This window comes from Pocillopora damicornis, chromosome 13 (genome assembly GCF_964200805.1).
Source record: "Pocillopora damicornis chromosome 13, jaPocDami1.2, whole genome shotgun sequence".
NCBI classification, from domain to species: Eukaryota; Metazoa; Cnidaria; class Anthozoa; order Scleractinia; family Pocilloporidae; genus Pocillopora; species Pocillopora damicornis.
In genome coordinates, this window is record NC_142682.1 from 15,665,145 (window position 1) to 15,690,747 (window position 25,603).

The 25,603-nt window shown below is 38.8% G+C and overlaps 4 protein-coding genes across 9 annotated transcripts in view; 3 read left to right on the forward strand and 1 right to left on the reverse strand.

Annotated features, from left to right (window-relative positions):
* Positions 1-1,553: 1,553 nt before the first annotated feature.
* Positions 1,554-4,447, forward strand: LOC113684767 (uncharacterized). 2 transcript variants are annotated; one of them, XM_027202165.2, is made up of 4 exons: positions 1,554-1,798; positions 1,947-2,096; positions 2,574-3,564; positions 3,815-4,447. In XM_027202165.2, the coding sequence occupies exons 3-4, from the start codon at positions 3,057-3,059 to the stop codon at positions 4,153-4,155; spliced, it is 849 nt and encodes a 282-aa protein (XP_027057966.2). In that variant the 5' UTR covers positions 1,554-1,798; positions 1,947-2,096; positions 2,574-3,056; the 3' UTR covers positions 4,156-4,447. The 2 variants fall into 2 exon arrangements, with proteins under 2 accessions (XP_027057966.2, XP_089047009.1); XM_089190883.1 differs by having other exon boundaries at positions 1,682-1,798; positions 1,951-2,096.
* Positions 4,448-6,683: 2,236 nt separating this feature from the next.
* LOC113684809 (uncharacterized) lies at positions 6,684-12,418 on the forward strand. The gene is made up of 3 exons (XM_027202209.2): positions 6,684-7,136; positions 8,814-10,215; positions 10,528-12,418. The coding sequence occupies exons 1-3, from the start codon at positions 7,026-7,028 to the stop codon at positions 10,881-10,883; spliced, it is 1,869 nt and encodes a 622-aa protein (XP_027058010.2). The 5' UTR covers positions 6,684-7,025; the 3' UTR covers positions 10,884-12,418.
* Positions 12,419-12,864: 446 nt separating this feature from the next.
* On the forward strand, positions 12,865-19,562 carry LOC113684782 (uncharacterized). The gene is made up of 3 exons (XM_027202180.2): positions 12,865-13,481; positions 17,004-17,985; positions 18,291-19,562. The coding sequence occupies exons 1-3, from the start codon at positions 13,353-13,355 to the stop codon at positions 18,617-18,619; spliced, it is 1,440 nt and encodes a 479-aa protein (XP_027057981.2). The 5' UTR covers positions 12,865-13,352; the 3' UTR covers positions 18,620-19,562.
* A 200-nt stretch (positions 19,563-19,762) lies between these two features.
* The window catches only part of LOC113684780 (uncharacterized), a 7,500-nt gene continuing 1,659 nt past the window's right edge, over positions 19,763-25,603 (reverse strand). For 2 of the 5 annotated variants that reach the window (XM_089190860.1, XM_089190861.1), the window contains 3 exons: positions 25,134-25,256; positions 24,191-24,657; positions 19,763-21,617 (listed from right to left, as the gene is read on the reverse strand). In XM_089190860.1, the coding sequence (XP_089046986.1) occupies positions 20,410-21,617; positions 24,191-24,488 (1,506 nt within the window). In that variant the 5' untranslated portion in view covers positions 24,489-24,657; positions 25,134-25,256 and the 3' untranslated portion in view covers positions 19,763-20,409. The remainder of the gene's footprint in view (positions 21,618-24,190; positions 24,658-25,133; positions 25,257-25,603) is intronic. The other 3 variants (XM_089190863.1, XM_089190864.1, XM_089190862.1) reach the window with 3 other exon arrangements.

Sequence of the window (25,603 nt, forward strand, 5' to 3'; positions counted from 1 at the left end):
ACCGTGGAATAGTCAGCTTAGTGTGCAGGCTAGATCAATGACTCTATTTAGTGCAAGACCGAAGACTTTTATGGACGTTAACTAAATTTTAGAATATTTCTTAAATTAGCATGTAAATATGTTTTACAACTTTTAACCTGGAAACTAATTGAGATTGCATTTTATCATAGCTTGTAGATAGTTCTTATATTGTATACGTCATTTACGATTTTTATTTATGGGAATTGTCACGCTCAGGGATAACCTTACGATTCCCATTTCAAGAGGTATTTTTCTATTATCATTATTTTTATCTCCAGAATAAGGTATTGTGTTTTATTATCCAACTGCACAAAGTACAGTACAAATAACGCGCAAATGGAGTACAAATATCCCTTGTTGTTTGTATTTTGACTTGCCCTACGGGCTCGTCAAAATACCGCACAACTCGTAGAAATACTCAGCGATACTACACACCAAAACGTGAACTTTTTTCGTTGTAGAGGCCGAGTGCCAACAACAAGTCGACAAAGTCTCTAACGTTTATGTTATAGACGGTGAAGACTTATGGCTGTTATTATAAGTTTGACATCCGTATAACAACAGAACGGAGAGGGGAACAAATTCTGCTCGAGGATTAAACTGTTACTAAGGTACCCTATGATTTTAAAGTTTCTCCAGTCATGACTTACTATGACGGAATCCTTCTCTAAATCGGCTCAACCCAAGAAACCTCTCCTCAGGCAAAGTTTACGGTCCAACTAAATATATCCGATCCAATTTTGGCGACACTGCCTACAAAAGAAAGGTGACAAACAAATGATTGCAATCAAATCAAGTCAGTAATTAGTAAGTAGGATCTAGTCGACGCAATGAGAAATAGAATGCCAAACAACAAATTATATTTATACGAATCCAGAGCTTTAAGACTTAGATAGGGTTTTTTCTTTGTAGCGAGTCCTGATACACTCAACACAAGAACATTGACATCTAAAAAGTATTATCCTTGAACTATGAAACTCAACGGAGTTATGGGAAATGTTTGTACAATTACATAATCAATTCTTATATTTTCATTATTCATAAGGATCTTTGTTAACGACAATTCCCTTCTTTCAGAAAAGCGTGAATGGCTTATATTATTTACCACGTGCAACTAATTGTGGTCATCGTGTTCATGTGTACCCAGAAAGCTGTTGGGTCACATCGTTCATTGCTTACGCTTTTTAGGGTCAACGATGTACAATCTAGTGTCTACAATTCGTAACGAGTGCAGTCATTAAAGAATAAGTGGCCTTCGACCATAAGACAATTAAAATCGATATCCAGACCAATTCTTTCTTAATCGATGAAGAGTTAGTGAAATAAGTTCATTATAAGAAGTTGAATTATCCATTAATAACAACGACAGTATGGACAATATTAGTAAGGAAATGTTACTAAACGCACGACAAACTTAAAAATCTAATCACCGAATATATATAAAGAAAGAAAGTTCGAAATCTTTTGGTGTTAGCAATATTCAAGAATTGAAAAGAATGTATGAAACTCAATAGCAAAGGCTGTAAGGTTTCAAAAACAGTTGACAGTCCCTTTGTTGAAATTTTCAGCTAAATATAAATATGACGCGCTCGCAATTGATGATTCCTCAGATTACGTCATCAGAAACCGGTTTAATCTACTTTTCATTTGTCCTGTCAGCAAATATCAGTGACTCGCAGCTTGATTTTGCCAGTTTTACCTAACAGAACTTGAAGTCGGAGCGAGAAAGAATTTATCCGCTGAAATAATGAATTATTTATCACGACTAAACAAAGAGGTGAATTCAAATGAGTTCGCTCTGTGTTTTTACTGTATCACGCTCTGTTGAATTCCGTGATAAGATATTGTTGTCGATCTACGTGACATTGAGACGCGCAGTGCTTTCGTTTAATTCAACATCACCCTGAAGTTTACTTTTCTTTTAGGAAGTTTACCACTTTGAACTGAAGCAATCTCAGGAAAAATGCCCGGTTAATTCAAGAGTCTACGGAGAAAAGACGTGCGATGAGGAAAATGAGGTGCGACCGATGAGTTACGACAGAATTTTTACATCCACAGTAATTCTGGTTGCGGTGGTAAGTTCGTGTTTAGTTTGTTTCAGAAGCATTCAATATTTGAAAATTTCATGATCAGTCATGCCCTTTATGTGAAAGGATGCTTTCAATCGGGGCTATAGCCATCAATGGCGGCGTTTTAAATGATTTTATTCTGTACCGCTCGACAATTGCAACCTAAGCGTATTGTGACGAGGGCATTAGCGGAGGCTACAGACTTTTTCATCACCTGTGACGTATATTCTAGAACACTCACGAATAACACAGGAATCTCATGATAGAGTCTTACATCACCCAAATGGAATCCAAAATATTTTTCCTCCTACAAAACTTACTCGGCAGGGAGTCTGATAGAACTTCGTTGTTTTTATGACTACTTGGAGAACGCTGCTGTCTATCTAAAGAATGAGGAGCAATTTGTAAAACGAGGCCAAACGGCTTTAGGATAGTCGGTGATTAAGCAATTTATTATTATCGCTTTTTTTTTCGTTATTTTAGCTTCAAGTACGCATAGGCAGTTGCACTGCCTGCCAAGATGGTGAAATCACCTACCAAAGCAATAAAGCGGGAGAAAAAGACAAATGCGCCCCTTGTATTGATTGTCCGGATGGAATGGAACCATCAATTGCTTGTGGGACTGTCGCCAAGAATGGAACACTCTTGCACTGTGTTGCGTGCAGGGAGGGAACCTATTCAGACACATATGGGAAAGAACAGTGTACACCGTGTTCCTTATGCTCTGCCGGACGCACGGTGACTCGGAACTGCTCTAGGACTGAGAACAGCCGTTGTGGTACTTGTAAACATGGTTATTACGAGAAGGAGGTCGTTGACGGTCTTATATACGACTGCTAGCCGTGCTCTAGCTGCTGTTGGGACGGTAAAGACGAATTTGAGGACCAATGTAAAGCTCAAAGACTCCCACGGCATAGAAGATGCAAACTAAGAAAGGCAGTCAGTGATTGTGGTCAAAGGATAAACATGATTAAACTAACTCCAAGCCCGACGACTCCACAACGAAAGTCTACAGCAGAGCGAAGAACAAATAAACTGAAATCTTCAGACAAAACGACACAACGGTCTTCATCGACAACACATCGATCATTCGTTAGCAGCAATACCGTAACTGCAAGTGCTGCATTCACTTCTTTTTTTCAGACGTCAATTGCGTTACAGCGACGGAGAAATAAGACTTACGATGAAGGTCGTGGCAAAAGTAAAACAACTCTGAGCGTCGACACGAAGAGACCCATATCTGTTTCAATCAGCAGCAATGACGAAATAAGTCGAAGTATCAAGGCAGTTATTGGTATTTTGGCAAGTTTGAGTCTTGTTGTTTGCATCGTTAAGATAAAAAAGATAGCGAACTCTTTTAAATGGGTGCGTTGTCGACCGTTCTGCAGATCAAGGGACGCTGAACACGATGAACACACAGAAAGCGTTTTATTGGATAACATTACAACACTGACAAATGTTGAGCCACTTGGAGGTTGGTACTTACATTAAGAATTTATTTAGCTAAGAAAAAATTTAGTTTTTACTTAGAATTATAATTAGCCTGGAAGTAACAGACTAAGTGCGCGATTTTTCTTTTCTTTAAGTATAGCTATCGATATTTGACAGGAGCCCATGATATATTCATTCCAATAGTATTTGTCGAGACGGATAGCACAGTGAATGAACTTTTTCTAATGCTAAAGTTCTTATTCAATCTCTCCTTCTTTCCTTTCTTTTTGCAGTACTCGTTTGCATGAAAGATTTGAAGTCTTGTTCACTAGAGACATATGAAAAAGTATGGAAACGACTGGACAAAAAGCTGGAAAACACCAAGAAGGGCAACTACAAGGATGTAGCGTCAGAGTTTAAGTTTGAGGAAGAGGACATTTGGGAATTTGAGAAGGAACTTCACTCGTATAGGTCAGGAAGTCCTTCTGAAAAGCTCTTAGAAAGCCTGGAAGCTAAAAGGCCTAATCTAACCGTATTAGAGTTTATCAAAGTATTGCAAAAATCTACAATACAAAGGAAAGACATTATTGAACTGTTGGAAAGTCATATTTATAGACACTGCGAGACTTCCTAGGATAATGAAAAATTAAAACTCTAATGCGTGGGAATTTAACGGATTCTTTATTACAAAACAAATAGAGAAGCCTCAACTGGCTCTGTTATGTTGTAAAGCACTCAGGAAGCGGCTAGAACACTCAAGAAGTGGGGAGAAACACTCAACTACGTCGACTACGTCGACTACGTCGACTACGTCTCGTGTTTCTCCCTAAACTTCTTTCGTGCTCTAGCCGCTTCCTGCGTGCTTTACAACAGAACAGGGTGATCGTCTAATGACAATAAAAAAAAAAGTACATAGATTCGAGGAATTTTTGTTTTTTGCTTTTATTTTTAATTTGCTTGATAAATATGATAAATATTATGTCCAAATTTCCATTCGCTTTAATTGCTTGTACAAGAATTGAATCATTTGTAACTCATTTCAGAATTTCTAATATTCACCTGAATATTTTTAGTACGTATATAATATGCAGCGCGATCGTGTCCATATCGTAAGGAAAAGTAAGCTTAACATCCAAGGCCGCTAGCCTTGCAAATCTCTACGAAGAACGCAAATCCAGGCCACTTTTAACTAGAGCACGAAAGAAGTTTAGGGAGAAACACGAGACGTAGTCGACGTAGTTGAGTGTTTCTCCCCACTTCTTGAGTGTTCTAGCCGCTTCCTGAGTGCTTTACAACATAACAGAGCCAGTTGAGGCTTCTCTATTTGTTTTGTAATAAAGAATCCGTTAAATTCCCACGCATTACTTTCAATTTTTTTTAAAAAAACTTTATTCCTAAAGCGAACAACAGCGTCGCCAGCATGTTCCATACTCTCATAAAACACGCTACACTAAGACAATCAGAATCCTTGTTAAAATGTTTCAAATAATCTGATTGGTTGAACGAGACTAAAGCTGTCAAAAATGTCAAGCCATCAAAGTTCACAATCTGCAATAGTTTACAAACTGAAAGAGTTCGTCAGGTCGAATTTATCTCTCTAGCCTGAAGTTTTTTTTAGTCTTAAACAGAATCTAAAAGTGAAATGTTTAGTGAAATCCGGCCGAATTGAAGCTCATAACAATACTCGAGTTTTTTCACATGACAAGAAGAAAACAAACAGCTTAACTTAACTTAACGCTCTGACACCGTTATGATTATTTTGAATTTTAATAGCTATGCCATTTTGGCTATATTTTTCATGACTCCTGTTTTTTTTTCTGTCTTGTTTTTGAACACGAAACTATATATGCTACACGAGTGATAGCTGTCTTTGATTTTTTATTACCGCACGTAAGCTTGCAACCTAACTGAGCGTGAAAACCGTCAAAACTCGGACAGTCCATTTCGTTTCCTCTTTTAGGATTTTCGCCACTGCTTATATTGTAATGACGTAAATTACGGCGCTTGGCATGTTTACAAACCTTTGCTTGGTTCTGTACTAGCTCTCTTATTCCCGCATTCCTCTTTCAATTAAGGAAAAAAGGAAGGGAGAAGTACGGGAAATTATGGTCGGACATAATTGAATTCGACAGATGACGTGATATGTACGAGAAACAAGACATTGTAAGACTCTTTGACGGGCTTTGATCCTTAAAATTAATTCGTATTAATTTCCTTAAGACTGCTCCTCAATCCTCTAAAACATCATTTGTTCAGATATATCACCACAATGTGAAGTAGAACATTCTCGTACCCACTGCGAATATAATTTCACCAATTGCTATTAGTTTTCAACTGAAATTAAAATGACTTTGATAAGTCCTCTTTACGGTGATGCTTTTAACTAACTTCTGTGATGAAATGCTCTGGTATGGGTAAACGTGGCATTTCACTAGATAAAGTTTACTTCACTTGCAGATAGTTTACTGCTTGCAAACGAAATAATTTTTCAAAAGGATACCCGGCTAAACTGACAAAGTGACCGTGAGAAAAACGAGGTCTTCACTCTTGAGATGCGACAGAATTATGATAACGATAGAACTATTTCTGGCTGCGGTGGCCCTTGGTAAGATCGTCTTTAGATTGAACCATAAGCAAGCAGTAGTTTTTGTAAGAAGGGACGCTTCGTTGCCTTTTTTTTCACCTCAGGTTAATAGCCACTAATAATTGTATTTGATGAGATATAATTCCGAACTTACCGTAACGTGAGAAGGGCATTCAAGTTGGTCACAGATTCCTTTATCATGCAAAAGACTGTCGAAGGACAGAGAGGCAAGGCGGGGTGGAAGAGCTGGAATATGCAAGGCATCGGCACGCAATAGATGGGGCTGGCCGGATAATGTAACGGCCTCATGCGCGTACTGCTTTTGTGCCCCATTAAAACTGAACAAAACAAGGCAACAACGAACGAAGAACCCTTTCATGTATCCCCCCTTAAAATAAGTGCGTAGAGCGTACTACCACCCGTGTTTTGCATTACTTAACCCTCTCTGTGTGTTATGATCATTTTGGACAATAGTTTCTAGATTGGTCCAGACATAGTAAGCGCGTAATTTGAGTCGCAACCCACATTCTCCCACGATATGGGGTCAGCTTCATCGATCACTTAACTCCTACGCTATTAAATACGTGTTGTCTGGGAATAGGCTTGGACCCATGCACGGGGAATCCCCGAATAAGGTCTCAAATCGCATCGTCTCGATAGAGTAGATCTGAGTTAGAAGTTCGGGTGTAGGCTCTAAAAGACTAGGTTTTTTTTTCAAAAATCCTGTTAAGTGTTTATTACTGCTGTATCTGTATCGATTGCCTTCCACAAGCACAGAAATTTCGATTGTCTTGAAGATACGCACTACACAGGCGGACTGAGGGCGACGAGTGGCGCGTACGCCTTTTGTGAGTGAACTACTCATTTCTGTTAGCATCTGTTACTTCTTCGAGGAAATTCGTAAAACACCAGACTCTAAAATGGGAGAGCGATTGTTACACATTGCACACCCGGACTCAGCAAATCTGACATCGAGTGGGGTGTCTACCGCAAAGAAGGATGCTATCATTGCCATTTGTTTTGTTGCGCTGGTGAGTAACGTTTTGATCCTTTTTTTGTAATAAAACGATAAGCACACCAATTTCTAACAAATCTAACCATAATTTTTTCCTTTCATTGCCTCCATTTACGGCTGAATTTAAGGGATGGTCAACATGTGCTTAGTCATCATTTAAAGCGAAAGTGCTTCGTCACGTAAAACCTTGGGCGTCTTAAATCGGCGAAATATCGTAAGGCTTCTGCTCGAATACATTTTCCGTTTGAGATATGACCACCAAATGGTTTTTTGTTTCCTACATTCATTTATTCGTCGTTTTTGACTATTATGTTTTTCACTGTTATATTTTTTCGTGTCGTAATAGCTGGCGATGAAATGAGATGCCAATGCAAACCACAATCCGTATGACAAAAATTTGAAGCTTTTTGTCAGATACTGTGATTCCAGCGTTCATATCCTACACTTACTGTAAACGTATGATGTATGATATTCCTTTGTGCGCAAATTAGCTCTCCAAGTCGGCATGAGACCTTCGGTTCGCGTTTGAAGAACATAATAATTTTGCTGACCCCTGTGGTTGTAACATAACGATTTTGGACTACTCAGCATTTCACTCGTATTGAACAATACATCAAGTGCGTTTAGACGTTAAAGACTTAAATAATTTGTGGTCATTATACGAATAAAACATTGAAGTATAAGTCGCCAAAGTGCGTATTTTTACATTGAAAATAGCGTCCGATCCCACGCTCAAACTGGCCGCAAGACGACGTGGTCAAAAAAAGAAAATGATGATGTTTATATAATTAGATGATAACTCCTTTTAATATGTTTAAATTATGTAATTGAGATACGTTTCCGACAGTATTTGAAACGTTTTTTTTGCCTTTAATATAATGTGACATAAAACTAGATAGTTATCGAAATCGAGTTGTGACATTCACTGAGAAAATCATCGATGACAAACATTTTGTCACGGATTGGACGCATGCATAAGTCAGCGACGTACCGGTGTACCACAGAGAGGTTTTGATGTAGGTGAAATCTATGTTGAAGTGTTATATAAACTTGGATAACATTTGATTGTGTCGCTTCTTGCGTTAGTAAGGTTTTCTCTTGACGGGAAATGTACGTTATGGTTACGTCAAATCCAAAAATAAGTCGAAAGCGAGATTGGCATTTTATTTTTCTCCACAGGGCTTACATTTACGACAATTACTGTTACGAGTGTCAATGTAGAGCGGGGTTGTTCTTAGGCAAAAATCAGGATCGTCGGTAACAGCAACAGACTGATTTATTTCCACGTAGTCGACTTCTCGACTTTACAGCACTAAGCTTCTTCACATTTACACACACCCGTACACACTTCTTCTTTTTTTGACAAAACTATCGCTTTTATAAAAATAAAGTCCAAAGATCTAGAAACGTTTCTAAAGAACTAAATTAAGAAGATTAACACGGTTTCTAAACCTGAGTAATTACATAAGAAATAGAACGTTCCAGAATGTTCTTATATAAGAAGGTCACCGCTGGATGACTTCGGGTTCTAGACTGTTCTATAGAATGTTCGAGGACTTTAATTTAGATAATTTTTCGTAACAATTATATTAATTGTAACTTTCAATCTTTATTTTATGAAAGTGGGCATATATCTTTTTATAACTATCTGTTTTGAGAGACAGGTTGTTCTTTATTCTTTTTTCTTTAACAGCTTTGTAGGACTGGAGCAGATGTCCTGTGCAAGCCAGATCAGATACTGTTGACTTATACCGGAAAGGTGGGATATCAATGTTTAGACTGTCCCACATGTCCCCCCGGATCGCAGCCTTCTGTTCCATGTGGATCCACTATCGAAAACTGGACAGCCATTCACTGCGTTCCATGCCCACTTGGAAAAGCATTTTCTGACAATTATGATAAAGCTCAGTGCGCAGCTTGTTCCGTATGCTCGACAGGGAAGGCAGTACTGAAGAACTGCACTCGCGTCTCAAACAGTAAGTGCAGTAGATGCAGAAAAGGATATTACTATGAGTCTTTTTCATTTGCTTGCAAGCCTTGTGCGGAATGTTGTAGCGATGGAAATGACGAGTTCGCCAAAGAATGCGAACGCTACGATCACAAATGCCAAGTTCGACCCACGCCCTGCAGCCACACCCGGACAACTCTTTTGGGGACAACAACACCCACTGGAACTTTGCCAACAACTCAGGAGACACATCTAACTGATATGTATAACAAAACAACGACGGGACACAAAGAAGAGAAAGGCTTACCTTTTAATGAGTTGAAGTCGTCGTTGAAACCAACTCAGGTTGACTATAAGGTATCAGAAGAAGAACGAGAGTCTGGAAATGCTACTGGAACTGAGATTCCGCTCGCAATAATCTCGTTTGCGGTAATTGCTTTGCTTTCCATAGTAATTATTGTCTTGATTGTTCTTAAGAAACCAATTAGACTACGACTTACACTGAGGCATCCAAGAGAGGTGGATTCGAGTGATATTGAGAATTATTCTTCTCACGGAAGAATACGGTTTGTGTCTAATCAGTCCCAGTCCCGTGGCTCTGCATCTCCTCTTCTCCATCCAGCTGCACTCTCTAATCATAATTCGTCTACACAACACCAGCAAAATGAATTAGCACCAGATGCACTAATTGAGTCTGGAATATCTTTGTTAAGTGAACCAGCATCACTACTCCAAGATGGGTCTGAATCCTCTCTTCCAAACCGTCCGGAACCCCATCGTCCTCTTCAGTCTGAAGCAACTCAAGCAAGTGGATCTACGTCATCTCTTCACACCTTGACTGATTCATCTGAGGCAACTGGGTCATCACCTCTAGTAGGTCTGTCGAAAGAGGCACCTACTCCAAACCCTTCCAATTCATCCGAACCCAACCAAGGTGCGTCTTCTTTGACCAGTGCCTGTCAATCAGCTCAGTTTAGAAGGCCTGAATCATCTCATCTAGATCACCGTGATTCACCCAAAGGCAATCCTTGTTCTATTTTGTCCTGTCCTACACAATTACCATCTCAGAATAGAAGATGTGCATCTTCACAGGCAACTGATTCCTGCTCACCTATACAAGCTGAATACATATGTACATCAACGACTGGTAAGTTAATCGGGAGTAAAACCGTTGTGTTTTGTTATGCTTTTCTTTCTATTCTCCGGAAAGTTAAGCTCGACTCATAGGTGGACATTTACAACGATACAGTACCATCTGTATCTTCCCCTTAAAACTTGACCAGAAGAAGCAGTTTTTAATCTCATAACCTTTGCTTTGAAACATTCAGAAAAGACTATAATTAACATCTCTTCTCCGGTGGTGTTAAGGAAGTAACCGTTCCCGTGTAAGAGGTTTAATCTTCATACTGTTGTGTCACAATGACTTGACTGTACTTACAATATTTATTTTGGTTCTTAGGTGGTATGACTCTTGAAAAGCTGGATGAAAATCATGTAGAAACGTTTGAATGGATGTGCATGAAACTTGATGAAAAAAGATCAGGTATGCGATATGACTTTGAAAAGTTGGCTTCATGCTACAAAATTTCGCTCACAGCTCGTGAATCTTTGAAACAAGAGTTCCACAGAGGTAGTCCTTCTCAGGCTTTGATGGCTCATATTAAGGCTGAACACCCAAATCTGCCCATTTATCAACTTATTGAAGACCTGGAAAAAATCGGGCGGAAAGATATAGCGGAGGGATTAAAGCCACACGTGTTTGGAAACGATGACAGATCACCAACACCAGATCGCTCACCTCGTGTTAATTGCTAGAGTAAGACTAACTTACTAATTGATGCGTCGATCAAATGGAAGCTTCAACATCCCCCCGAGCAGCCCCCAGGGCGTTTGAACTAAATTCAAAGATTAGTTAGATCAGCCCCCCCCCCCCCCCCCGGCCAAAATTGCGTTCAAATGTCGCACCCAATGTTGTAGAATCTAGCTAAGTCGGTGTTTGGTGTTGCTGTTGAATTTTTCGCTTGTAAGCATCAATCTGTGATGTAAAAATTGTCTTTCTAAGCCATTTGCTTGCGAAAGCAGACTCTTTACCTTTACATTCTTGAAACACGTCTATAACGCCGGAGAGATTTGACATTTCCGGTTCAAACGCCTAATTCCATCCAGGCAAGGTTCAAATTCCCCTCCTTCCGGCACAGAGAGCAGTCAAATACCTGTTGGCTGCCCGGGGGATGCTGTTACCGTAACTAGTCTAATAAGCTTGAGGTGTGTGTAACTTTTTGGGCTCACAGATAAACTTTCTGAGGCAAAAATGCAGATTAAAATTTTCTTCTGCTTTATTACCCAAATTGATGTACACATTCAGTTACTGCATTTACTTGGTTAAGTGCTTACGATACTGAATATAGGAACTTTCCAATATGAGTCATATTGTTTTTGTTATTGCAACGCTATCTGACCTGCCTATACAAAAATCATTTTTACCGGAAAGGGGGGAGGGGGGAGGGGGAAAAGGGAAAAGAAGGGTTTGATAGAGAAGGAGGTAGCTTGTTGTATACTTGACGATTAAGATGGTGGCTCACTATAGCATTATCGGTAATCGTCTCGTAATAGAGATAGTTTCCACTGAAAGCCAGAGAAAATACTTTTTTTTAACCGCAATTCAGTGAATTTTTCTTTCAAAGTGCGCATTTATGCAAGGCGATAACGAAAATATGCTTTTACCCCTCTGAATAACATTATCGTCTTCACTTCAATTCGATCTATAGGGCTTGTAATGAGAAAGAATTTGACTTGATTTAAAAAAATGCGATCTCGTCTTAGCATACGATAAGATTGTCTTGAGGTTTGCTTTTTATGTAAAATAAATCAGGACTCTTGTCATAAGTCTAAATTTTTTATGGACAAAATTTTCTTTATATTAACTTCAATTTGAATAAAAAAAGTTTTGTCCCTTTTGTAACAGAGTGAACTAGGACTTTTGTGTCTTAGAATTGCGTGACAATATAGTCGCTCTTAGGATTTCGCAACTAGGACTTTGTAATGGGAGCCCTTTGTGGGGGTCTCTTGTTACAGTTCTTGTGAGATTTTTGCTTCTACTTCTACTGCTTTTTGCTTCGTGCTTGCGTGTACTTTCAGTCGTGCAAACTGTAAAGCTCATTTATAGAGAATAAACGCTGTTGGGTTTAGAGATGAATTCGAGATTTGCGGTTATTTACCCACTGCTACACTTTCTTGACTATAGCCTTAATTCAAATTATAGGACTAGTACTACTGATATACTGATTTCTAAAATGCTTAAACCACGCGTGTCTTATTTTCAGGAATATTAAAGTTGTTTTTCAACTACTGCTTAATTGTGTTCATCATGTTAATCATTCCACATATTTTCAACTCTATTCTTGAAAAAAAAAATGAAATTATTGAGCCTCACCTCTCCACCCCTCCCCCCCCAAAAAAGAGCCGAAAGCCTTTCTAGTGGCGACTTTTTTTGTAGATGCTATTACGAGTTAATGTTACAATATATAGAAACATATAAAGCGGAACTAGATCGAAACAAAATGTATGGCCAAGAAGGTTAACCAATTTTGAAAAACCCCATTCGGTATGTTAAATTTAATAGAGAGATTCACTGTTTAAAATTTGAATTGGTGAGTCCTTGGTATCATGTCATTTCCTGGTTTCCGTAACCGCTATTTTTAGACAAACGAAACTTATTAACTACGTTGAAGGAAAAAACTTACATACGATCACGTACGAGCAAATAACTAGGCTGTAACTATGTTAGGGTCAATTTCATTTGGGCCCATCTTCCAGCTTCAGGCTATGAGAGAGGTTTCTGTATGAATATGAAAAAAAATATATTAGGGAACGAGGTCTAGCTCTGGAATAACTGACATTAAAGCTAGCTATTGGAACCAGTCCACATACCCTCCATTCCTTCTCTTTCCTCCTTAGAGGGCGCGAATGTGAAGCTTTTTTTGGCGCTGGCGCAATTCTGGTGCTTTAGATTTCGTGACGAAACGAGTATCACTTTTAGTGACGTGCTGAAAACTAATCGGTTCCTTACATTTCCTTACGGGAAAAACCCAGACAATTGACATAGGTTATATAATGTTCGTCTGGTATGGCATTTTGAAGCTTACATCAGCACGCTATAAGCTTTACTTAGTAGCCATCTAATATTCAAGTGCTTTTATAGTGTTCCTGAATTGGCCCAGTGCCGTTTACTTGGTAAAAATCGCTGGATTAAAGGGAACTTGACTGCAGGCAAGTACTGTGCAGATGGGACAACAATCTTCTCGTCTGCTGGAACTAAGCTCAACGAAGTTTACTTCGACAGGATTGCATCACTCTGTCTACACCATGATGACAAGAAAGGACATCGTTGCTGCGCTGTGGCTCTTTATGCTGGTGAGTTCATGGATCATAAGCTTTATCTTATTAGACAATTGACTCACAGACCACGGTCCTATGGAACGTTTTGCAGTTTGCGCTTTCGAAGCGAATTTTCAAAATATTATTTAGGGATGGGTTATTTGTGCTTACTCATCACTTCATAGATCAGGGGAAATAATGCTTCGTCTCATAATTCCATTCCGGGCCGCTGGAACTGATAAATTGTACTGTTTTCGTTAGACTATGGTTTTATTTCGAATTTGTTTGATTTTAATGTCGATGCTTGTCCTTCTATATGTTTTCATAAGAGGTCACTTTCGTTGATAATCATCTAATTGAGAGCCACGTTGCATGGCAAAAGCGATTAATCTCAGGACACTTACTCCGGTTGGATTTATTCCAGTTTAATATCTACTTGCTGTAGTTTGTCTTTGATATATATCATTTAAATACAATATAGCTGGCCAGGTTCCTTCTCTGTCGTCGCTCTAGTTTTCATCACGGTGTGCTCGGCAATTTTGAATTCTGTAACCAAAAGCTGCCCGTGGTCTACCTTTCGACTCTGCGAACTTCAAGGAAAATGGTCCTCTGCGCCGTAACTGGCTGTTATAAATAACGACCGGTTGTACACTGTATAGCCTGAATCAGATAGCTTACCACTGAAATGGCGACAAAAAGTAGAATATTTTGATACTTCGATAGGGTATTTTGACTCATGTGTGACCCTTGTCATTAACTCGTGAAACCGGCTCAACGACTCCATTTACCATCGTTCATTTTGGCTTGCTCAGCAAGTTTATCCAAATCTAACAAAAATTGTAAACGCAGTCTGCCTCTCGAACTGTGTCGTCAACTAAATGAGTGAGTAGAATAAAGAATGGAGATGTGCCTTTGGCGAAGATTTCTCTCTTTACGTTGTTTGCTTTACTGACTAAAGCACGAAGCTTCGTGACAAAAGTAGTGGTGAATTGTTGGATGTGAGCCGTTTTATTCGAACACTTGCTATTTGGTGGTCACATCACTTTCACAACGGAACACCGGCAAATAATTCAATTAAAAAGATTCAACTGGCAAATTAATTTTTTTGATTGAGTTTCATCTTTATACACTAGAAGGCTGTTTTTCGTTAATGTCAAAATCAACCACAGCTAATGACGTAATTTGGAAACCCAAGATATCGTTTGTCTATAGTAAACGGATTTCCTGAAAACCCACCCTAATAAATGTCTGACGCCTAAAACTTTCAATTTTCAAAACTAGGTAATAAGTAACTCCTCATTTCAATGGTCTGTATGGAGCATTAACTATTGCATTGATATCATGTGAGGTTAAATAAAGTACACTGAAAGTTGTGTGTTCCTGGTGTTCTCACAAAAATATCTGAAATTATTCACATAACCGAATCTGACAGCAGGTGTCAATTTGCTTATTAAAGTGATTTCGTAACAAAAGGTCAAAATACTTCAAGTTGCTTTTCATTAACCTCCCATCATGCGATTCATTATTGATGTACAGGTGTCAACCGACCAATGTTATTTTTATCGCAAATAGTCTATGAATATGTAAGAAATAAGATACCAATTCCAACTTTATAGACCACGTTATACAATTTGGCTAAGAGTGAGTTAGACATGGTTTGATGCTACTCTGGTTTACAGACTTAATAAATGTAAACGAAAAAGTTACAATTCCTCGACCCAACGTTTCGACACTCCTGTCCAGTGCCTTCATCAGGGGTGATCTAAACGCTGCAACAAGAGGTCCTTTTATACGATCACTAATTAGCTGCCTTTTTTTCTGACGAGGTGTAAATAGGCGTCAGGAAGTAAGCCGCCATCATCACGATTTAAGGAGCGTGGGCGGAGTTAATATGCCAAGCTTCCAAACTAAGGCGCTGGTGGTAACGCAGATTGGTGGTGATAATTTTAGACTAATCCCACCCAATTGTATGGTTAGTTAGGCATGTGTGTTCCGATAAAGCTGAATTTTCTTTTTTGCAAAATAAAAACGCTTTTTGATACTCTTTCAAACGTGTACCAAACTGACATTTGGTCTGTCCGATGTATTCGTTTTCACAGTCGTTGCAAGGAATAGAATACATGGCATCAGTTCGTTGTTCTTTCGTGACAGGATCCTTAGGTTTAGCAAAAATATGCCCCAAAGCCTGAAAAGGTTTTTGAGAAACTTCAACGTTGTGGCTATTCAAAATTCTCTTGATGGGTTCCGTAACACCCCGAATGTAAGGAATAACAGCAAAAACAGTCGCTGGTTCCCTTTCATCAGGAGTGCTACTAGTTGTAACTGGTTTTTGGCAGTTACGGAGAAAAGTTTTTGTATGGCCATTCGCCTTTAAGACATTAGAAAGATATTTCCTCTCCTCAGCCTTCGAATCTAGTGAAGATGGTAGACAGTCAGCCCTCCTCCTTTAAATCGTGATGATGGCGGCTTACTTCCTAACGCCTATTTACACCTCGTCAAAAAAAAGTTTAATTAGTGATCGTATAAAAAGACCTCTTGTTGCAGCGTTCAGATCACCCCTGATGAAGGCACTAGACAGGAGTGTCGAAACGTTGGGTCTATGAATTGTAACTTTTTCGGTTACATTCATTAAATATGTAAACCAGAGTAGCATCAAATCATGTCTGATTGTCCACCTGGTTGCCATGTGAACTTTAATATATTTTATCAGTGAGTGAGTTGATAGAAAATTCCATATGAGCGTCGGTCAGGCTGAGTATGCTCCTCGTTCAAATAAAGTAGAAGATCAAACTAATTCGTTTTCTTATGGAAGGAAGTTTTCATATCCAAAATATCGAAGGAGAGTCATATTTCGTAACAAGAACACAATTGATGTACCAAATTTTACGTGATTCAAGCGTTCTTGAACATCATTGAGGAAAACTGTGGGCCTACCCATAAAAAAAGGAAATGTGTCTAGGAAAAATTTTAACTCAGGTAATAAACTTTTTACCACATGATGAAATTCCACCATTAGATTAATATTGGTCATTGTACAGAGTAGAGTGCAATTTGGTCTGGAATTATACGCGTAAAATTTTAATTCACAAGTACGATTTCAGATCAAATTGCTCGATACATACCTTAATTATCACTTTATTACATCCATTTGGAAATTGCAAAATTCAATCGGCCAAATACAGGGTTTTTGTTGTTTAGTTTTGAGGACAAAATTTGCCAAAATTCGCCCCGCAATGGCATCTTTGTCTCTCATTTTCTTGTAATTTGATTGGTTATTTTGTTTTGGCTGCTTTTTCCTTGATTGGGAAAAAGATAATATTTAGAGCAAAATATGGTGCGATTTGTGAACAAATTGTGCAGCTCAAAGTCAATCATGGCTCACCAGTGATTTCAAAATGGATGGAATAAATGTCTTAATTCGTCTTCAACTGAATTAGTTTTTTTCTCGATGTTTTGCAACACTATTTATCAGCTCATTAAACTGAAACAGACAGGAGATTTTGGTAATCGAATGCAAAGGCAAGCTTTTTTCACAATGTGTCATTCTTTCGTCCATAGGTTTGTTCCATTGGAGCAAATTTCTCGTGCAAACCGGAACAAATAATTTGGACCAACGCCGCTGGAAAGGCAAGATATCAGTGCTTGGACTGCCCTTCCTGTCCGGCTGGATCAGAGCCTTCGGTACTATGTGGAACCAAAATTGAAAATTGGACAGATATTCACTGTGTTCCATGTCAACTTGGCAAAACATACTCTAACAAATACGACAAGGCTCATTGCAAGCCCTGCACGGTATGCTCGACAGGGAAAGCAATATTGAAGAACTGCACCCTCGAGTCAAACAGCAAGTGTAGCAGGTGCAAAGAAGGATATTACTATAAACCTTTGTCGTTTTCATGTGACCCTTGTTCAGAGTGTTGTGGAGATGAAAAAGACTTAAATGCAAGCGAATGTAGTAGTTACAAACACAAGTGCAAAGTTCGGTCCACACCGTGCAAGAAACAAATCAGGTCCACCAAGTCAACGCTCCGACTGACAAAACCCACGCCTCGTTCAAGCATTACGTTAAAACATCAACTAAAAAATTCAATTGTCACGAAAGAAACTATGTCGTCAATGATGCAAACTCGGGTGGTTGATAAGGACGCGCCGACAGATATAGGAAAGATCGGAAAAATTCTCCTTGTAGCTGTTGCAGTTGTAGTTTCTTTTAAAATTTTCGTCGCCATCGTTATTACGAAATGCGGTAGAACAAGAAATACACTGAAACCTTCCGGAGAGCTAGAATCGACGAGTATTGAAAAAAGTTCTCCCAAAATCAAAGCACGGTGTAAGTCCAGCCGACCAGCTTCACAATCCAATGGATCCATATCACCTTCTCTGCATCCCGTAAAAACAAGTGGATCAATGACAATTCTTCACAACTGGTGTGAATTGTCCGATGAAAGTGGGCCTCCAATACCACAATCCCAAGATTCAGCATCGTTACCGCCGTCTTGGTCCAATGCACCTGCACATGTTGAATACGCAGTTAACCCAGGTAAGTTCAGCGGTAGTAGTTGATTACTGAAATTCATATAATGATATAATAATATCTCAAGAACTCCTCGCGCTCTCATTTGTCAATAGGTGCATTTAGACGAGAGTATGTGAACAGAGTTATGGCAATTTAGATTCGCTTTTTTCGTTTTATAAAAACATAACATAGATCCCTATTGCTCAAATGTCACCCTCATCACATTTCGGGTTTTAGGGTATTTCGTTATGGGAACTGTAGTTGTCGGAAATTGGGTTATTTCGGTTTAAGCAATTTGAATAATCATCACCAAACTGGCTTTTTCCTAGAGGATGTGACCCTCGAAAAGCTGGAAGAAAATCACCATGACGTGTTCGACTGGATGTGCACTGAGCTTGAAGACAATAAAAGAGGCCGATGGGACTTTGAAAGCCTAGCTTTCCAGTACAAAATTCAATCCACAATCTTGAAATCGTTGAAAAATGCGTTCCAACGTAACAGTAGTCCCTCTCATGAGTTAATGGACCATTTGAAGGCGACATACCCCAATTTACCTCTCCATCATGTTATCAATAACCTGGAGAAGATTGGAAGGAATGATATCGCACAGGGATTGAGGCCGTACCTGAAGAAAAACGGTGACATTTCTTTAGCTTAAGGACTTTCGCAGAGATTGTTAGCTCGCGCTCTGTGCATGTGAGTATACGAAAACATTTTTAAACAGGAATGATTGAGAATGATTTTTTGACGCAGCCTTTTTTTATGTGTAAATTGGTAAAACTAAGCACTGTAGGACACCATGAGAAATAACGTTCCATAGCAGATAAGCGTGACAGTTCATCCTTTCGGTATACATATTTTTACTCAAATGTCATTTAGGTTGTTGTTGTTGTTATTGTTGTTTTTATGTTTGTAGAACACCGACCATGGTTTTAAATGTAGAACAAAGATGTAGTCAGGTTTCCTAGAATTGTTCACTGTCCAGGCATTGTCAACATATAGTAAGAAAATTAATAGAAGCTATTTTCTTTTGGTGAGTTTTGGGGAAAGAATTTAAAGACGCATTCGTCAATACATATTTATTATAGTTTTCCATCATTACATGTAGTTGAATGCTTAGGATTCTGCAATCACCCCTCGGATTACGTTTTTTTTTATACTTTACGAGGGTAGTGTTGTAACGCTGGAAGCTTTATCAGTATTCTTTGGTACATATATTGTGAGAAACAAACAAACGAACAACAACACAGCAAAAGGATTACAGGTGATGTTTGTCATCAGCATAATTTAATTAGTAAAAGATCGAGGTTCATTAATTATTTTCTTCTCAAAAAGACCGCATTATGGCATTGTGAGGAATCTGTGTAAAATTATTTAACTGGTAAATGTAAACATTAATTTTTGGTACTGGCTTGATAGCGCCATATCTATTTGGTTGTATTTAAACTAGTAATAAATCCTTAGTGGATGCATGAAGCCGAGTGCTATTTAAAATAAGGTCCTTGAATGATGATGATAATAATAATAATAATGATGATGATAATAATAACAAAAATAATAATAATAATAATAAAAGGAAAAAAAAACTTTTGTGAGCGAAATTTTGAATGCTCGTCATTTGCTGTAGGCCAATTCTCAGAAGCTGCAAGCCTCTGTCTCCGAAAAGGCTGGAGGGTGTGTATTACAGTTAAAAATAAATTGGCATTCACGCGCAAATATAGATCATTTCCAAGTCTACCTTCTGACCCACCCAGCGCCCCCCCCCCCCCTTTCATAACTTGGTACTTTTTACTGAATATCCTTTCTTTTGGTATTTTTCAGTTGTACAGAAAACAAAAAACAATAACAAAAAACAAGAATTCCACGACATTACTGTTTTTCACAAAGTCTTACACATTACAATTCATAGAGACACCTGACTCTGAGTTTTTGAATTTTAAAAAATCTCTAGATAAAATAAATATAATTATGTACTCACATATCTTGTCTCATTCCAATACAAGCCCTTTTACTTAAGACCGAGTGAAACAATTCTCATCTTGAAATATTTATGCCAATGATTTTTGTCCTCAGGAACTTAAACAACCGAAAATGAAAAATCAAAGCCGGAATAGTGAATTATCTTTGCTTTTACGACTACCAATAGAAAGTTCCTAAATAATCAGGTAATCAAATATTATTTCTTACTTATTGAATTACTTGACTGGGAATTGTTCGTAACTAATCGACCGAGAAATTTTACCTTTCTAACTTTCTAGCTCGGATTTAAATATGGAATACCGAATCGTTTGTTTGGTAAAAGCGGGCATCGTCTAGTGTTCTTTAAATAATAATCTTTTTTCACCTCATGTGAGGAATTCGTTTGCACTCTACAGATGGTTACTCTGTCGTTGGTGACAGGCAAGCAGGCGAAATTTATGCATTCCAACTTGACATACTACATCTTAATCATTTCAGTGATTCTAGCCTTGACGCTCTCTTTTTCAGACTCTTAAGCTCATCTCTTTCATACAATATATCGTTATACAAACAGTTATTGTGCGTTTTGAGTCTGCGTAATGTGTCCATGATGTTACTTGGATCCATTTCGACCTTAATTTCATCATCGTATTCGTCCAGCTCGTAAAACTGAGCATTCACTGTTCTCCAACTTCCTGTCAGACGTGTTCTTCTCATTTGCTCAGACTGGGTACGAAGCTTATCAACGCCAGGTGAGCTGCTGCGGGAAGCGGTCTCCGCAATTCCAGTTGGCGCTTGGATGGGTTTTTCCATAGAACTAGTTTCATAGTTCACCTTTCGTGCCTCTGAAAAATCGTCGACATTTTCACTTTTCTCGAAATGTAGCTCTCCTTCATAGCAATCGTCATCAGCGCAGAACAGATTCAGTTGGCTGAGTCTTACATGTAGCTGGTCTCGAGTATCTTCGAGTTCCTCGAACAGATTCTCCTTCTCTACTTGCAACTTAGCGACTTCATTTTCGGAAATCTGACGCTTCCGCTGCTCATCTTGAAGCCTTTTTTCCAGAAGAGTCACTTTGCTCTCCAGGAGGTTCATTTTTCCATCGTCGCTTTGTCGTCTGTGTAGCGAACTCGACAATCTTCTGCTGCCCTCAAGGCTCTCGTTGCTGCACCACCTAGCATGTCCAGAGCGTCTACGTTCGTCCACGTACCTCCCTCGACCATCACTGTTCAATTTTCCCATAGAGGAGCTTTTCCGCAGCTTAATAGTCGAACCTCCATCAGAATTTTTTCGAGTCAGAGAGTCTAGGTTATCAAGGCTCCCAAACTTTCGCCAGCCATCTTCATGCTCCCATTCTAAATCGTCATTTATCGCTGCTGATTGAGATACCGGGTCTTGGAACTTAGTCTGATCTTGATCAAAAATCGATGCGGAATGGTCTTCATTCAGACTTGGCGTGTTTTCAATCTCCTCTATGGGTGAGTAGTCGCAAAATTCCTCGCCGTCGCTTGGAGCAGAATCATAATCAGCGAACAGACCCGAGCTGCTAGAGTCACTGAACACGATGGAGCTTCTCCTGATCTCCTCCAACTCCCTCTTAGTGTTTTTGTGCCGTTTTTGCTCTTCAATAAGGCTCAATTTCAAGGATTGAGTCTCATCCAAGTCGTTTTCCAGTTCCATCAATATACTGCTGATTTCTGAAAAATTAAATCAATTGGATGTGTATCAAGTATACATGTAAGAAACTGAAATCACTGCCGTGGGTAACCTAAATAATTCTCCTTCCAATCACCTCATTCATACATTTATGTCAACTCACACTTTATACCCTCTTCAGCATCCTCCTCTTTTCCCTGCCCCCACCCGACTGAGAGGTCAGAGAACGACTACGGTGAAATTCATAACTCCTAAGCGGAGGGCTTGATTGATTATGTTATTTGTTTTACTACGTCTCGTGTTTCTCCCTACACTTCTTAAGTGCTCAAGCCGTTTCCTTAGTTCTTTACAACAGAAAAGAGCACAGTCAAGGATTCTCTATTTTTTAATTAAGCCACCGTAGTCTAAATCTCTGTCATATCGTACGTAAGGCATTGCGCTCCCAACGTGGCATATGCAGTTGTATTTTGCTGCAAATTACCCGTCTATTTGAATTGGGTGTTTTAAAAATTTCTACACGCTTTTTCAATTCCTTCCAAGTCGAAATTGACCTTTTGGAGCTCTGAAGAAAAGTTAAAATGATACTCGAGCTAGAAAATAATGTTCATCTAAGCCCCAATATCGACGAAAGCGGCCGTTTCGAGTTAAAAAGCCTGACTTTTAGCCATAACCCTGAGAGCAATCAGGGTTATGGGTAATCAGGTGAGGCTTGTGCGACATTTGGGAAATTATTTGGCCTGTTAAATAATTGTTTATATTTTCGTAAAGGATTTTGTGTAAAATTTAGGACCTTTCAGAAATTTCAACACAGCGTTAAGCAATCTTCTGACCATAAAGTCAAACAGCGATTTCAGCATGGTGAATATAATGCGTGGGCTCCTTAAACCGGAGAAACTCGTACGTTTTTCGCTTCTGGCGGGACTTCTAGGACCTCTTAGAATAAATCTTTTGAGAGAAAGAGATTTCTTGGTCATTCCTGTACACCCCTTTTATCCACAGTTTTCGGGTAGAACGCTATAATCTAGCGATCCGGCAGAATTTGCACATGTTTTTACTTAAAATCCGGTCTTCAAGTAATGTTATACACGAGTGAAAAATTAAATGAAATCTTGGTTTATGAGGAAAACCAAAAGAGCATCTACTTATTTCTTTCCCAGGTTAGTAATGGGTTGTCAACAAATTTTTTCTTCATTAGAGCTTCTTTTTAAAAAACAGACGATTGATAAAGATTTACCAAAGATTGTGACAATAAATATTAATATATGAAAAAAAAAAATTCTAAAATTTTTAAACAATTAGTTCATACGTAAGCTGTGTGTTCATCGAAATATGTAGCACTTGAGAAGAGTGAAGAGCACTCAAGAAACTAGGATTGCTCTTGGCTACGCCTCCAGCAACTCTTACGCATCTTTCGTGGTCTCCAAACTTTCCGCGTGCTTCAGATCTCGACGAACAAACGCTGACAAGTGAACTCATTATTGACAGGCCGCTTTAGGCTACTATGACCTAAACACGATTAGGCTGGCTTATAATATGGTTTTATAAACTGTGTTGATAATTTGAATTGGCCACAGAAGTTTTATTGAAGGCTGAAGTTTCGACCCTTTCCCGTGTTCTTTTGCACTGACGAATAGCGAACGTTGGAAACACTGGCTTTTAATTAGAAACTCTTTTGTTACATAAAAAAAATTGGGCCAACTCGCCTTGCATTATCGACTCAGTTGACAATAACAAGTTATCATGTAATAACCCCCCACCGACACATCGTTAACTTTACATTACGGTTTCATCAGAAACTCACCCCGCATCAAAGCTGGCTTATGCTTGGTTACTGACGAGTGTCAAATTGAACTCTTTCTTTATATATCGGTCTCATAGTCACGCGTATATACAAACTTTTTAAAAATTATTCAGAGGTTAAAACTGAGGGATCTAAGCAAAGATGACATGTTATTATGTGCAATGTCGTTCCCGCTAATGGAGGTGTGTTATCAATGGAATACGAGTTAACCAGCTTTATATTATCGCAAACTTGAATGTGGATTTTAAAAAATAAGTGCTAAGCTCTGATTGTTGTTGAGGGGTTAAGGAAGTGGTCCACAGCATCAAGCGGTTAATAGAAAGATCGACGAAATATCTGCTCCGATTCTCGTCTGATAGTCATAACATGAACCCAGAACGCGCAACTTACACGATATCGCCGGATAAAGTTAATTTATGCCGATTTTGCAGTGGAATATACACAGTCATTGAAAGGACTTGGAATATGAGTGCTAATGATTGCCGACGATGAAGTGATTCAAGTTGGGCTTCACCACAAGTTTCAACACGCAGCTTGCAAGCCGAATCTATTTAAATTCTCGTACAAAGCCAATATTGATAAGAGCAAGTAAACAGGAGAGAAATATAAAGATGAAACAGCTGCTTTTGTAGTTCATAATGTACTAGCTTTCAATTTTCACTTGAAGTCCGAGTCACGTTTTAGAAATAAAGTAGGATAATTTCCAGATTTAGAAACAAAAAGGCAATTAGAAAAAAGTAACGCAACGCAGCTGTGAAAAAGCAGACAGAAATACTGTCAATAAATGTAAGTTTAACAGAACAACGTATTTACCTTCTTCATCATAGACATCATCTTCAAGAAGCTCTCTCGCCAAGAAATCTTGCACTTTAGATTTCAACAAAGCCTGAAGTAAATGTCTGAGGCCGTTCTCTCGTCTTTTAATAATGTCAACAAACACTGTCACTTGGTTTTCCCTCGACGTTTTCTTTTTCTCTTCGCGAATGGTCTCCACGTCGTCTTCATCGATAACACCGACTGTTTCAAGATGACGTAAAAGTTTTGAAGGTTCGAGACATTGTTGAAGTCTCGAGAAATGTCGCTCTAACACAGTGCAGTCCCTAGCATCCATTTCGCTGGGAAGGGAAAGGCCAAACAACCGATATAAGTCAGAAGGATAAATATTTGACCCTCAGTAGCGCAGGACGTAATATTACACCGCGGTTTCGTAAACTCACGAGTCTTTGATGTGACCAAGAAACACGTGATTCTCTTGCAATCTCTGTTTTGGCAAACGATATCTGGAAAGACCGGAATGTTGTGAGGTTTTTAGTTAAAATAGAAGTTTCTCAGGCAATTTCAGGAACTGAGCCTTATAAAAAAAAAAATGCTATGAAGTGAAATCGATGTTACAAAAAGGGAAACATTGCCTACTTCTGAGGTTAAAGTTGGACAAAATATACCCTGTCCCCGTATTGTCAATTTATAAGAGTGCCTATTCCACCGAGATGTAAGTTCGCTTTGAAATAACTAAATTAACTTGAGGTTTACTATGGAGTTCAGATACAGCACAAAAGCCGTCAAGATGACCCTCTGCTAAAACAAAACGAGCTGTCATTTTTCAAGCCCCTTACTAAGATAAAATTCGAAGGACCATACCTCGTCATACGCTTTGCTGCCGACAATTTTAAGTCTGGACTAAAAGCTAAATGTAAGCGAACAAGTCTCAAGTCTGGGGAATTTATCCGGTGAATACAGTAATGATAACTGCACTCACCTAACAAAGAATGTTGAAACTCAAATGGCTCAAGAGAGAAACAATAAGTTAAATTTTCCTCCACTTCCTTGGATAGATGGCAAAATGCCCAAATGAATAAGACATCCTTCTCTGTGTTTACGTCTGCAAGTAAAAATGTTAGTCGTTCCCGCAGTCACTTAGCATTTTAAATTGTGTTTATTTGTTAACGATTAACGTGATAATAGAGCAGTCGTCCAACGGAGCCGCCAAATTGGTAGGTCAACCGCGCTTCCAGAGGCATAGTAATTAGGAAGGCGATAATTAATTTGAATGCCCAAACTTATCTAGAAAAGCTTTTGAATTGGATAAAAAAGATACATTCTCACTTTCTTTCAAAGGAATGTCACTTTGAAAACGCTGAGAGATTAAAAATATTGAGTTACGGTGACTCTGAATCGTTTAAAAGGAGCGAAGTCACGCTTTTAGTAGGAGTCGTTGCAGAATTCTGA